General features: G+C 38.5%; 1 protein-coding gene across 1 annotated transcript in view; it reads right to left on the reverse strand.

Annotated features, from left to right (window-relative positions):
* SEMA3C (semaphorin 3C) overlaps positions 1 to 15,148 on the reverse strand; it is a 183,207-nt gene that overhangs the window by 81,666 nt on the left and 86,393 nt on the right. The window contains exon 3 of the mRNA XM_019543640.1: positions 1,933 to 2,093. Coding sequence (XP_019399185.1) covers positions 1,933 to 2,093 — 161 coding nt within the window. The remainder of the gene's footprint in view (positions 1 to 1,932; positions 2,094 to 15,148) is intronic.

Below are 15,148 nucleotides of genomic sequence, written 5' to 3' on the forward strand. Positions count from 1 at the left end.
CCAGATGCATCACTTTGCACTTGTCTGTGTTGAATCCCATCCTATTCTCATCCGCCCACCCTTGTAACCTGTCTAGGTCTGATTGTAGCCTATTGCTTTCTTCTTGTGTGCCCACATCTTAGTGTCATCAGCAAATTTGAACAGGGTGCTTTTTACCCCCTCGGCCAAGTCACTAATGAAGATGTTGAATGGTGCGGACCTGAGGATCGAGCCCTGGGGGACCCCACTGCCCACACCCCTCCAGGTTGAAAATAACCCGTCCACTACCACTCTCCGGGTGTGACCCTCTAGCCATGTAATAATTATATATTATATAATTTTATTTGAATAAGAAAACAGATTTCTTTTAAGTGTGTCTGACCTCACAAAAATCAACATCTGTACCACTGTTATGCCTTTTAATTGGGCAGCAATTTTGTTAAGGGTTTTCCTATCAAATTGAAGTTAAAGTATTTCTAACATCATCCCACCTGTCTTATGAATTAGTTGCATATCAGTTTAAATCAACTGTTCTAGAAGAGACATTTTTAGTTTTAAAGCAATAGTAAGTGAGTATTTTGTATTTTAAAATGCAATAGATAAAACTGTGGATGCAATCCTTGTCTGCTATGAATAAGCAAGTTCCCTTCAAGTTCCCTTGAAGTCAATGAAGACAAGCCAACTAATAGCACCTGAAGATGTGATCCAATTCTCTTTTCTCTCATTGAAAGTAAATTAAACAATGTGGCCAAAATATAAACATCCCTGAGTGTTTACACTTTTTTGGAATTAATCCCGAATCAAACCTTCCAGAGATGTGAAATGTCTGGACAAAAGACACATTTTTGTTAAAAATAAAAAAGCCTTGCCCACCAGAGGCCCATCTGGGGAGGGTTCACTGTTTGTTTTTTAGAAGCAGAGGCTTCAGTGCTACATATTTCATGATAAAGATTGTTCTTGTGTGATTTCCAGATGAATTTAGCAGACTTTGAAGGTAAGCACCTTAACCTCCACATACTCATCTAGACCAGTCTCTAAACTTTCAATATTTTTAGGTTCATCCATTCTGAACTCTGAACTGGTAACAGGAAAGTCACTAACAGGAAATCACACTCTCAGGTAGCTTAGCTTGATACGGCAAAGCTTGTGACAATCGGGTTCACATTTATGCATCTTTGCTAGACATGGATATGATTTCAATAGGTGTTTTAGTAGTAAAGAAGCAAGTGAATATCAACAAGAGATTTTGTGCGGTATCACAGTGGGGAGTAATAGAAAAAAATAAATAAATGGCAATTCAATGTTTCTTATGTCCTGGGCAGCCTACTAAGTGAAACGAGATGGAAGCAGGTAGTGATGACAATGGAGATGGGACTTCAGAATGCGTTGTCTGAGAACAGAAATGAGGACTGTCTCACCTCACAGAAGCAAAAGCACAGAAAATTATAAAGCAAACATAATGGATGGTGAAAACAGAATAGTTCAGAGGACTGGATTCAGCTAGGGGACTTCCTTCATAGGAGAAAATAAAAGAAACTTAATCCAAGGTCAGATTCACCGAACTAATTTCTTCCTCACAGAGGTGAAATTCAAAAATCCTCATGCCATTTACAGGTTTCTTTTTAAGAAGCAATTGGTTTCTTTCAAATCTTTGTGAGGGGTGGAAAATTTCAGGCCAGTTGCCTCATACAAACTGCTCCTTGTGTTACTAAACCATGCAGATCACTGCAAAACAAGTAGACAGGTCAACCAAAGTGCTCTGAATGGCAGTCCTTTGACTGTGTTTTTCATCTTAGGTTACACATAAAACAAGTACTAACTGTACGATAAGGTGTGGAGCTGGACTTCTGCCGACTGCTGGGTTAATGCAACACACTTTTTTTTTCCCCTTAAAAAGAAAGGCAGGCTGTAAAAAGACCTTGGATTCTTGAAGTATCCGTTTTTAAAACTTACAGTCAGAGGATCCTGGCTTATATTATTAATATTCAAAGACAGAATATGATCTTTGCTGCCCACATAGATCCGGTCCTGATCTTCATCCATTAATAATATCCTGTAGTCCAGGGGATTGTGGGATATTCTGTAATATTCTGAGGTCCTGGTTTCCTGCAGCTCTGTAAGAGTAAGTACCACAAGTTAGTAAATTATTTCAATTGCTTTCCCTTAAACTGTACCTTATTTGTAATAAAAGACCCTTTGAATACAACTCTGTCTAATAACAGCAGAAAAAAAAAGCCTCTATGTAAACCTGTTTGGAAAAAAAAGGCAATTGTTGAGTTAAAATCAATTTCCTTTTCCAAGTTTGAGTGCATTGTTCTTGCAAGTTAGTTAACAAGTCACAAGCCATAAAGAGTCAAATATTGCTTTAGTCATTCATCTAATGAAGTCTATTCTTTTAATGGATATAATTATTTACAGCTTTGGCTTTTAAGGAAGACTGTATATTAAGTTAATCAATAGACTTGATACTTGACAAAGTTTATGACAGTACAAGATAAATAAAAATTACATAAACACTTTTTACTAATTTTTATTAATACAGGGCTTCACTGAAAATGGATCCCTATATATTTTCAAGGTGAAACCTTTTTTTTTGATGGGAAATATTTTCCTAATTCCTTTTAGTGAATGTTAGCTCCTTATCACAAATTATATTTAGTTTTAAAGAAAATCTAATTATGAAACCAAGCTTATACAGGTAATTTTTCATTTTTAGTTTATGGCTATTGAACAGTGCTATCAGATTTGTTGATTAAATTCAGCTGCTTAGTCATATAAACCCTGCTGCTGTTGAAGTGAATGGCCCAGCTCCAATGACTTCTGTGGTGCAGAGCAATACCCATTACAGGACCAGAACATTTTTCATGTAAGCAACCAAACACCATCTCACCAAAGCCCTTTAGTTTTGTTCTTTTCTGAAGAGAAAACCAATATAACAGATTAATGCCATCCTCCTTGTTTAGCCAATATTTGGCCTCCACTCAGATTATTCTATTTGCAGCAACCAAGAAGGGAATATTCTCTGTAGTTGAGAATAGAAAGCCAAAGCTTAAAGAAGCAGAAAATCTCATTCAAAAAATGTAAATAATGTTATGCATTGTTCGTTGTAGGGCTTTGTTTTCACATGTGTTGAATTCAATTCCAAATGAAGTCAGTGATGGCTGCAAAGCAAAACAACTTTCAAAATTAAGCCTACTCAGCCCAGTCTTACAGTCTTTATGCATCCAAATAGGGACAAACTTTTTAGATGCCATGCAAAGTAAGATTTTCATCTGGGATAAAGTTGTTTAACTCCACTGTCTTTATTGGGTCTACACCTGTTTCTCCAAGATAAAGATCTATTCCACAGACCAGCATTTATGCAATCTCCTACAGGCTGTAACAAAAGTAAGTAAAAATTAAATAAATCTCTGTGATGCAACCAGTCATAGTGAAGCCTATGAGACCTTAAAAAGGCTGGTCTGGAAGTAGGAACTCATATTCTCCTGGAGAACTGTTTTGACAGAAAGTTTTCATCAGCTGTAGACTTACCAGCTGTGTCCGCCACATGTGTATTGCTGATAAAAGGAAAGGGAATAAACTTTGCAATGGTGTCTTGACTTTTACATGTCAGTTTAATTTTCCTCATGTTTAATAAGTAACTTTGGAGAAGATGCAGCTGGCATAGACTGTCATAGCTCCATTGTCTTTACCAGAGCTGTAACAGCTTACCAATGTATATTAGCCTAATGTATATCCTGAAATATTTTATATATACATACATACATGCACATACACACACACACACACTTTACATGTATATATGTAAATATATACATAAAATCCAATAGTGTTTTATTCAAAAGATATATTACTAAACAAAGCTCATATTCCTCATTTGAGAGTTTAAAAAGTTGGGGTCCTCATTAAAGGAGTATTAGAATTTATTCATCTCACTCGTGGATTCTACAAATTAATTTTGCATTCCCTTAAAAAATTCATTCTTTTTCTTTTCTTTGGAAAAAATATTAAGGCTGGGATTTTTCAAAGGTAACTACTAGGGCTGTGTGAAGCTTCAGCTGCTGATTCAATTTGGCAGAGATTCGGGCTGATTTGGCAGCCAAATCTCCAAATCTGAATTGAATCAGGAGACTCTTTAAACTCTCTGAATCGAATTAAAACCCTCTGATTCAATTCAGAGAGACTCAATGATTCAGACATAGACACAGCTTTATATGTTTTTTCTACATACATCAAGGTACCAGGCAGCTCGTGAACACTGAGATGGTGGGGCGGATGGAGCATCACACAGGAGCATGGGGCAGCCCCCAGCACACTTGGTGACAGACTCGGAAATGAACCAGAAGCACTTCTGGTCCACTTCTGGGTCCACTGGGGAGTGCATGGGGGACCCCCCCCATACCCCCCCAGCTCAGCAATTGGTGCATCCTGAGTCTGGGGATGCACCCCGGGTTCCCCTGTGGCCGATCATTGAGCCAAGGGGATGGCGGGGGGGTGGGGGGAGAGCCCAGCGTGCTCAGTGGTGGACCTGGAAGTGCACCAGAAATACTTTCAATCCATTCTGGCTTCACCGCCGAGCACACGGGTGGCGCCTCATCTGCCCCAGCATCACAGCATTCACAAGCTGTGCCTGGTATCTCAAGGTATGTAGAAAAAACATTTAAAGCTGTGTCTATGGCCATATCACTGATTCTCCGAATCAGCACTGAATCTTCAGATTTGGATTCAGCTGAATCAAATTGGGACAGTGATCCAAATCAACTAATTGAATCACTGTCCCCGATTTGCGCTGAATCCTAATCAAATAGGGCCCGTTTTGCACACCCCTAGTAACTAAGACAATTAGATACCAAATCCCATTAAAATCAGCTGCCTTAGTCTCCTTTGAAATTTCTTAGGGTGTACTGAAAGTAAAGATTCTGGAAGTTACGCTCTCATTAAGCTTTTCTGTAGTCTTAATCATTTTAGTAAATTACTTAGCTGCAGTAAGATGAAATTCAGTCATCTTACTAATCACACACTTGCTGTAGTAACCTGGTTAAACTAGAGCTGAAAAACTGAGAATTACTATAAAATAGCATGCCGCAAGGAACTCAGATTATCCACAAGTGAAAAATAGAAGTCCTTCTTGTAGCAGAACTCAGAGAATATAATCCCACACAACATTTTTATTTACATTTTTTCTGGACTGAACCCAAGAACATGGACCTCAGCCCATGTCAGGTAGGGGATATCCCCCAAAATTGCAAACAAGCCTTCTTTTGACATAACACATTTTACCACAGAACCACCCAAAAAATCTGATTTAATGAAGTCCTACAATTTGGAAATCATTACATTGGGGATGGAAATATACTCAACTTCTCCAGCTTTCCCTTTCCAACCCCCTAGATTTTCATTAATAAAAAGTATTTTAGGTGTATAGGATTTTTTTCTGAAATTATCAGATCAGTAAGCTTACTGACCTTCAAGATAAATCCTACTGATTGCTTTTGTAACTCAACCAATTACCATGAAGCAGTAAACTCCATGTAGAATGGGCTTCCAGCAAATTAAATTTCTGAGCACATTGCATTTGATAGTCTTATGGCAATCAGAATAAAACTGATAATGTATTTTGTATGCAAACAATTGCTGGCCATAGGCATACAAGAGCAACCTTTGCTTTCCCTGTTAAATAGGTCAGTGAATTTGGTCTTGGCTTTCCTAGTGATTAAGTCAATACTAATTTGATTCAGGCACATAGAAACCTAATTTTAAAGGGCAGATTATTCTGTCTTTCTTTAACAAAACCCAAAAGCTTCACAAAACTCTTTTTCATAAAACATATGCCATTCCCCTGATCTTTTATAGACTTCAAATGTTAAAGGAGCTCTCCTATTTAAATACTAGCATCTGATGAAGTGAGCTGTGAAACCTATACATCTCTGATTCTGTTAGCCATAAGGTGCACCTCTACCCTGCCTTCTGTCTGTTTAAATACTGTATGACTTCTAAATTGCACTACAGGTATCACCTAAATGACTCTTTCCAAAGTAAATCCTCTATTAAAAATACACAAAGTAAAGGATAGTAAATGAACATGAGGGATAGGTATATGCATTTTGGCATTTTGTATTTCAGGATATGTACTGAATAATATATATATATATATATTCAGAACTAGTTGACTTGAAAAGGCACCTGTCTGAGAAGAAAAAGAGCACTTTGGATTCTAACAATTGAATTAATCCTAGACGATCTATCTATCCACAGACAGGCAGACACGTTCCCTTCCATGGGAGGGTGGAAACAGGCTTCTCTTTAAGGCTCCATTAGGAGATCTCTGCCCTAATATAGGTTCAGGAGAGTTTTGAGGTCATCTTAGCATCCCTGTGAAGCTATTAATATGGGACCCTTTTGAAGTAAGGCACAGGAGTGAATTAGTGACTTCCTCTTCTGTTCCACTCTTCCTTCTCTCTCTGACCCCTCTTCAACCCCTCCCACCATGATAGTTCAGTCTCAGCAGGTTTGTTATGGAAAAGCCTAAAACATGTTAAACCTGGTATATCTGTTTGTCTGTGAATGATATTATGGGATGGATGGAATAAAATGAAACCTATAACATTTCCTATCCACGGCCACAGTGTAGGACAGAAATGCTAACTGAGTGCAGACAGTCAAAAAGCCTGAGGCTGAATTGATTCAATCTTCACAGCTTAGTTGAAACTACAAAGTTTGAACTGATAAGCAAGCGAACGAATATTTACTTTTGATTCCGGTAATGCAGTCACATATCTGAAGAGGCCCTGCTTGGATGATGCAGACAACTTGGGCCAAATCTAGCCCAACCACCCTGCTAAGGGAAGTTTGTATCCCGAGATACTTGGGCACTGAGTGTCAACTTGAATCTGGAGGGGATTTGGGACAGAAGTTCAATAAACTGATTGAACCTAAATCAGTTAAGTCAGCTACGACATCCATCCAAGGCTTGTCTTACACTGGTTTTGGCCATTTTGAAAGCTGTTCATATGCACTGAACTTCTGTTGTGTTACAGATTTGAACTGGTTTCTGATCAATTATGTGTAATTTCTGCCCCTACCCCAGAGGGCTAATTTTGTCATCCAAACAGGCTACTCTTTCAGTCACAATCTGTGTGTTCTCCCTCCGGTTCTCAAGACTTGGCAAGCAGCAGGACAAACAAGTCAACTCAACCCTTATAGGCTATAACTCTCCATTGGCCATAAGTCCCCCAAAATTTACCACCTGTAGTAAAAAACTGCAAGTTTGGCAACATTTTCTGAATAACCCCCACATGAAGGAAGAGCCTGTAAAATGTATATCTCATTTAACCCTTGTTCTGTGCCAATGAAAATGCCAGTATCAAAAGTATTTTTTATGGTGCGAACACTATTCTTCTAGGAAGCTGAGTGAGAACAACTTGCTTTTTTTTCTTGACATGTCTATTTTATTATTGTGATGTCTCCACACACAAAATACAGTAGTATTCAACTTAGTGGGTGAATGGAAATATAGATGAAAAATACAGTCTTGAAATATCTGCATCTACATCTATATTTGTTTCTTAAATTTCACTGTATTGACTTATCATATATTTTAGAAGTATAAGTAGAATCTGAAATGTTACCCCAAGTGTCATTTCTATGAAATCTGCAAACAATTTTGATCTCACAAAGAAACCTGTATTTTTATATCTTCATCCCTTTGTGGTTTGCAGCAAGTAGCAGGTGACAAAATGATCTAATTGATGAGACTGAATGGAGTTGTAAGATAACAGGCTTCAGAAGAGAAGAAAAATCAATACATTTTCCTATTGTTTCCTTGACCTTCTTCCCCATTTTTTAATAGAAAGACATGAGCAAAAAACATCAATACATTATTTTTATAATTCATGCTACGTATTGCATTTAATGGAGAATCTACAATTTATATTACTGATTATATCAAGTATGATTATATATATATATTTTTATCAGTGGCTAGATACATTCTGAATAGTGATTTAATTTGTATGTCTTTGCAAAGACAAAACAGAACAAATAATGTTTGAATATATCATTCTGGGTGGATTTTTTATCTCTTTCCTTTTTCCTATGCCAGAGAAAGGTCAACATCTCTTTGTCAATATAACATAGACTTAGGAAGGCTGAGCTAGACACCTCTACAAATCAAGGTTTTCCTAGATTATCTATTTATTTTTTACAGTTAGAATGAAATATTGATTTTCAGCAGCAGTGTAATAGATTTGTAAGAATTCAAAAATCACAAAATAAGCAGTCCAGTCAGTTTGCGAATCCCTTGAAAAAGGTCTTATATAACCCAGTTCAAAAAGAGAGAAGAGATAACACAACTATAGATTTATCAGTGGTCAAGAAATTGTAAGTTAACTTATTAATATGGTCAGCTGAATAAGGGAGTTTACTGTCAGTGTAGGGTGAGAGAGTTACTACCTTTGCCACAGGATTAAAGGTATGTCTATAAATTTGCTTGAAGGAAAATATGTTTGGCATAAAGGGTAAATGGCATAAAGGTAAATGAAATGGATATATAAACATGACCCAATTCACTGCTTTGAATAACCATTTTTACTTGGGCTAAATGAGTGCACAATGGATTCAAAACATCACCAAATCAGTGTGGGATGGCCATGCACATGTATAAATGGAGTAAGCAATCACCGCTGGTACAGACAGGTTGTTGGTCAATTGTCATCATTTTTAAATCTACCAAGACCCTGCTTGCCTGGGTTTAGTTTTAAAAGATACAGAATCGGAGGTGTGTCACGGACCTGGACTACTGTCCATCTGTCAAGAAGAGCAAGCACTGCAAGGTATGGAAAGAAGCAAGTACCTTTTCCTTGTAATGTATAATGGAGTGCTTCAGTGGCACATCTTTCAAGTCAAACTACCCACAAAGGTTACGTGCATTTTACTTCAGCTCTGCAGTATGAGGAATGGACATTATTAAAATGCCTAACATAAATGCTTGATATACAAAGATATCATTATGGTGAGATCATGCTGCAAAAATTCAGTGTACAGGCCCTGGGACTGCTCTGAGACAAAGGGCGAAATATGTTAGCCCCTCCCTAATTGCAGGAACACAAGTATCCCGTATCCTGCCAAAGATTCCAGCTTTAAGATTCCTTCGTTCCAAATTCTGCTGGACCACCCACATCTTCCAGGCAAGCTGTCTAGCTAGAGCTCACCCATTTCTAACCATAATTGTCCAATCATTCCTTTATATAAATCAGGAGGACTCTCCCACCAACATCTATGGATTTACCCAAATATTAAAAAAAAAGGTGTGAGAAGCATGGTTCTTATTTTCATGCTGGTTTCTGTGAGTAGTTTTAATCTTAATGGAGAAAACAATCATATACTTTGTCCCAGAAGATCACTTGATTTGTATACCTTAGAAAAGAGTGGGTCAACCTGCATATTTACCTGCATGCCAAAAGTGGCATGGACAACCTCTGTGTCATCACATGGCAGATTAAGGAGGGACAAGCTGCACAGACAGACCAGGCCAGGAGCATAAAGCAGAGCAGCAGCTCAGGCAGGGGAAGGAGATTATAGTGGCACTCAGGAAAGATGCAAGGCTAATTTGTGACAGGATTGCCAAAAAAAGTCAGCTGCCTCTGCTTTAGATCAAAGATATCACCAGACCAGGTATTCTATGGGAACCCATTATTCAATCAATACTTTCCCACTCCCTACTTAATATTATCCTCAGGTTTGGGGTTTTTTTAAGCATTGCCCCCCGCCAAAAGAAAAAAGATGAGGTGAAGACATATTCATTTGGTTTCAGAGTATGTCAATTTAACTCATTAGTCATTTCATATAAAGAATTCTTGTTGATTTGTCCCCCGTTCCTTCTCACTGTCTGGGACACAAGGTCAATAACCCTGTAGCATTACGCTGCTCTGGGACAAATTCATTGGAGTATGTCTGTACATACTAATAGAGTCCCTTTTCATTATTTTCAAAAGAGACGTAGAGTGGCCTTACCACATCTCCTGGGGCTTTGAGAGCCAGAGCAGTCTCAGCCACTAGTCTGCATGTACACAGTGGCTTTTCAATCAGAGTTCAAGACATGTTTTCTTTTCATATGTAGGAATGAGAAGCTCTTTTCTTGCCAAATATGACATTATTTTTGAGATGTAGGAAGAAGAAAAAAAGACACACCCAGGAGAAATCTGACGTACTCTACATTACTTAACTCAGTCTAGGAACAGAGTATCTGTTCATTATGATCTCTTGCTTTCTGTCTCATCTCCTTCTATTAAATGAACAATCATGCCTTAAAGAGAAAAATGGCAGTGCTTCCTCTCTTGAAGTCCATTCACATACCAACGTGTCACAAACAGCTACGAGGCAAACTTTGGACAATTGAGCCCTTTTTTGTACACACAAAACAAAACGTTGATCAAAACTAAAAGGAAGATGATGAAGTAAAAGAACCAGATTATGCCAATTTTCTCCATGTGAAAATGGATCAAAAAACTACAGTTAATGTAGAAGGACTGTGTTCTATGTTATGCTGGGAGCCACATGGGGACATAGGAGTTTTCTTCTCTAAAGTCATGATCCCATGTCACCGTTAACAGCAGTTTAACCACGGAGACCTCTATCAAAATCTGAAGGGTGAACTTCCCTTCTTGTCAGTTCTGAATGTTGTTCAGTTTATTCTGGAGACAAAAAAGCCTACAAGGCTTGGGGTTTTAGGACCCAAGAGATATCCCTATGTACTGCCATGGCAACTGATATAAACAGGAGTGTTTTTCCAAATGGTCTCCATATTTGCACATCAGCACAGTGGGATGAGGGAGGTGAAGGAAACAAGGACAGGACATTTTCAGAGGAGGGTCCTTATTGCAGGATTCTCCCTCTTTTGACCCGTTGTTTAGTGTGTTCAAATCTTCAAGTCATGTTGCAAGAATTTATGCAGAGAGTTTTCTGTGATGAGCTAGTTTGGGGCTGACACTGCATTAGTGTGTATTAGTTTGACACTGCAAGAGAAGTTACTGTAAAAGTGCAATACATTTCCACACCCAAAGAAAGGAGGAGAGAATACTGCAAAGTAGCAGGGATATTAAGTATTGCTGAAATGAGATTATTAATTTGGCCAAATCAAAGACTTTTTAAACACTGCTGCTGTATTTATCCCTCTCTATTCTCCGTTCTTCCATCAAACTGCTAAGATACAGCTAAGTCTGCATCTATCCCTGCTATTTCCAACCCAAGAGCATGGCAACAGAACCTCACTGAGCTGAAGGTCCAAGGAAGCACAGCTATTGAAATCATGGCATTCTCAAAGACAGCTACCACTGTGTTATAGGTACAGATACCCGCTGCTTAAAACTAATCTTGGATTATCAGTTAGAATATTGTAGTACAAAATGCTGCTAGTTTCCATATTAGTTTGGCTGTGACCCTTAACTTGTTAACATTCACTAAGCATATAGAAGACAAGGGTTGGATTGTTTCCCAAGGTCTGATTAAGTCGGGCTTCACACTCCTGGATAATTTTGCTCAGCTGACCTTGCCAGAGATAACTTATTGCCAGGGCTCATAAAAATACTCCCGGAAAGAAAATCTTAAGCTTTGGAATGTAACAGTGTTAGGTATTTCTAACAAAACTTTGGAGAATACTCTCAGCGTATCTACAGTCAACCTTTTAAACTACCATCTACTTTATGGTACCATTATGGAATTAGGAAAGTAGGGCTCTAAGGAACCTTAGGAGGTCATCTAGTCCAACATCCTGCCGGATAGGGACCCAGCACTGTCCCTATCTAAATCATCATTCCGGGCAAGTGTTTGACTAATCTATTTTTAAGAAACTTCAGGAACAACCCTTATGCACAACTACCAGAACCAATGCCCTAAACATCAAAAACACCCTTTAACTTGCCACCGGTAAGGTGTTGCCATACATAAAAGAAAATCACACTCCCTGTCACAAAGAGTTCACAATAGAACCCTATTGTTTATTATAGAGGCATAGCAGGACAGCCCTGGTCCCTGGTCCAGCACTGACTAGATGTAGTGGTAGCTATTTTTGTGTCCCCTCCCCTCCAAAGCAGCACCCTGGGCTGCTACCCTGCCCACTCCTCCTCTTGCCTCACTGTAGTTTTGAGACATTAATACATTTTCTTTTTAGTAATGACTATACCACCAACATTCAATCCACACCAGGGTGTATGTGTGGTATGAGAAGTAGATAAACACTGTAATATATTTATAGCTGTTAAAAGGATAACAGCATGCTTTAAGGTTTAAGTGTAGACTATTGAGTTTACATTTTTTTCAGACATAGAAATTTCTTCCTGTTCTTCCTCTTCTGCCTTCAACACAGTGCCCTCCCTCCCATAAAACCATAGTCACTTAAATATAGAATGACCTTCACTGCCAGTGCTAATAAATACTGGCAATGCTAATTGACAAAAGCACAACTCAGGTGTTGAGATATTTCATTAGGCTCTCTGAAATACAACTAGAAGCAACACTATTGTGGTGAGACAGAAGAATCCCTTTCATTATATTATTTTCCTTCTCAAAAAGTAAACTCTCTGGAGACTCAACCAGTCTCTGTATAGTGAGGATTGGTATTACTGCTCATGCTTCAGTTTAATCCCTGTTCTTATTGAAGTTACCAATGTCAGCTGCATTTCTGTCCTTTTGGCTGTGTCACTTTACCCACAAATCTCTTTAAAACACAATGGCTTTTCTGGCCCCTTGACTGTACTAACAAAAGAGAAACCTCATGTTTGCAAGCCAGAGTTGCCATTCTATTCATTTATGTTTTTAATCAAGTAAGGATTAGTTAATCTTCCATCAAGTCCCCAGGCTGTAGGTTTCTATTCATTCATTGAAGGAATGGGAGGTTTCGATGGGTAAGGACTGAGTAAAAAAAAATATTTGACTAAAGATACCTAGGATATGAAGGGCAGCACTTAATGGGTCTTTTCAATAAGGGTTCCCCATATGGAGGGAAAGCTTGAAAGAGATGTGGAAATGTTTGTAGGAGATGTATCCAAACAGCGATTTGCAGGTGGCTGTGGGGCAAGGAGATGAAAATGGCTGTAACCGGGTGCATCTGCACATGCATTAACATGCTTTAGTTAATGCACACTAAATCAAGTACCTCCATTGTGAGGTACCAGGAAAAAGTGCATTAGCCTGTCTATAAATGAATATTAATTAAACAGCATGGTGTTTAAGTGATGATTAACGTGCATTTGCCTATTTTAATGTGCATTAACTAAAAAGCACATTTTTGACACTTTAATGTGCATTAAAGTGTGTATGTAGATATGCCCACTGTGAGTAAGTGGTGTAGAGCAATGGTATGAAGTGTTCAGAAAGAGAAGACTTAAGTTTGAAACTTGCTGAAGAATAAAATAGTGAAGGGTCTCAAACAGCTTATCACTGAGCAATGGCTGTATATTATATGGAAAGCCCAGGAGAAGGATATTAGTATTTTGGAAGGCAAAAAAAATGAGGCCATGGAAAGTCAATATTAAAACCTTCTTCTTCCCTTCTCTAATTCAGGGCCATGAATTTGACAGCAGCACACTGAAATGCAGGTCGCGTTCAGCATGTCAGGGTCTTCCTTCTGGTAGATGAATAGCACAGAGACTGAAATAGTGGAAATAACTAGCTTCTTTTATTTTTTTATATCATTTGCTGGATCCTGCTGGCATTAATGCAGGTCATCATATAGCATCTGTAGCCAAGTAAAAAGATTTGTTTTCCATAATCCAAATTAGAGGTGCCAATCTTTACTGATACTGGAGAAACAGAGGACCAAGTAAATATTTTCTCTTCAATTTATATAACATTTGTAATCAAAGCTGGTGGGTATTAGGTAAGCTTTTTTCCCCATATTTGTATTGACCCAGTACCACAGCATGATGCCAGGAGGAAGATGAGGTCACTTCTGAAGTGAGTAGTAGTCACTAGTGATTTTTAATGGTACCTGTCTAAATGATGACAATTTCACTTGGATATGACAATCTTCACTTCCTGTGCAATACTTTTGTCTTGCTTTGTACTCCTAAGTTATCCTTTGTAGTTCTAATTTGGGTACTTTGGTTCAGTTTGACTTAGCAACCAAAGGAAGGCCACCCAGCCCCTGCCATTAGAAGTAAGCAGGCTGTTGTCTGTGTGTGAGTGTGCAAGATACTTTCTGAAGCCAAAGAACATATGGCTTGGGAGATCAGCAAAGTTTGGGTCTGTGCTTTTTTGTTTTGTTTTTCTGCTTTTTTTTCAAATGTATTTTTGTGGTAGACAAAAAATGCAACCACTCCCATAAGACGGATAGGAATGTGGTTACTTCTATGCAAGGTCTTCTGCTAATCAGTTTGCCTATGGTAGAGGAAACAATTTTAAAACCGTTCTGATGTCACAGCTTGCTTCAGTGGACAGAGCCTAAAGTGTTTCTGTTACTTCAGTTCTTACTGAATTTCACAAATTAGAAGTAACTTTAAAGATGTACTACATATTGAATGAACAATTTTTATTTTATGACTTTGCTTAATTGACAGCCCCAGGACTAAGATAAACTTGCATTATCACAATGATAAAAAGTTTAGTTATGCTAACTGTCAAATGCCAACATATTGGAAAGTATTTATGCCTTCCTCATATAATTTGTTAATGTTATGTAACAATGGGTTTGGAACTTGTGGCAAGTTTACTTTATTATTTATAGTTGTTCCCATTACTGACCCAGTCATTTGTTAGCTCCTCAAACTTATTTAAAGATGCTAAGAAGTGTTGCAACCAGAGCCCTTGGTGAAGGGATATACATTCTGTGGGTGACATGATTACTTTTAAAACACATATGGAATAACTATATTTCACTCTAGATTTATCCAGTGAAGAGTGACAAAATGGGTGATTTTAAGTGTGCGTTCCACAGCTGGAAGCTACTATCAATCTTCACATTCAAGTAATCACCAGGTGTCACGGAGTCACGTAAGTGCCCCGTGACTGTGAGTGTGATTGGCAGAGCTGCCAATCCCCCGGGCAGCTCAGGTGCCGGTTACCAGGGTGACCAGGCGGGTCACATGGCCAGAAGGGGGCAGGGCCGGGCCTTTATAAACAGCTTAGGCCGCAGCCTGCCTCACAGTTCCCTTCTAGCTGCCGCAGGAGCAGGAGC

The sequence above is a fragment of the Crocodylus porosus genome, unplaced genomic scaffold, assembly GCF_001723895.1.
Source record: "Crocodylus porosus isolate Cpor-Errol unplaced genomic scaffold, CroPor_comp1, whole genome shotgun sequence".
NCBI lineage: Eukaryota > Metazoa > Chordata > Crocodylia > Crocodylidae > Crocodylus > Crocodylus porosus.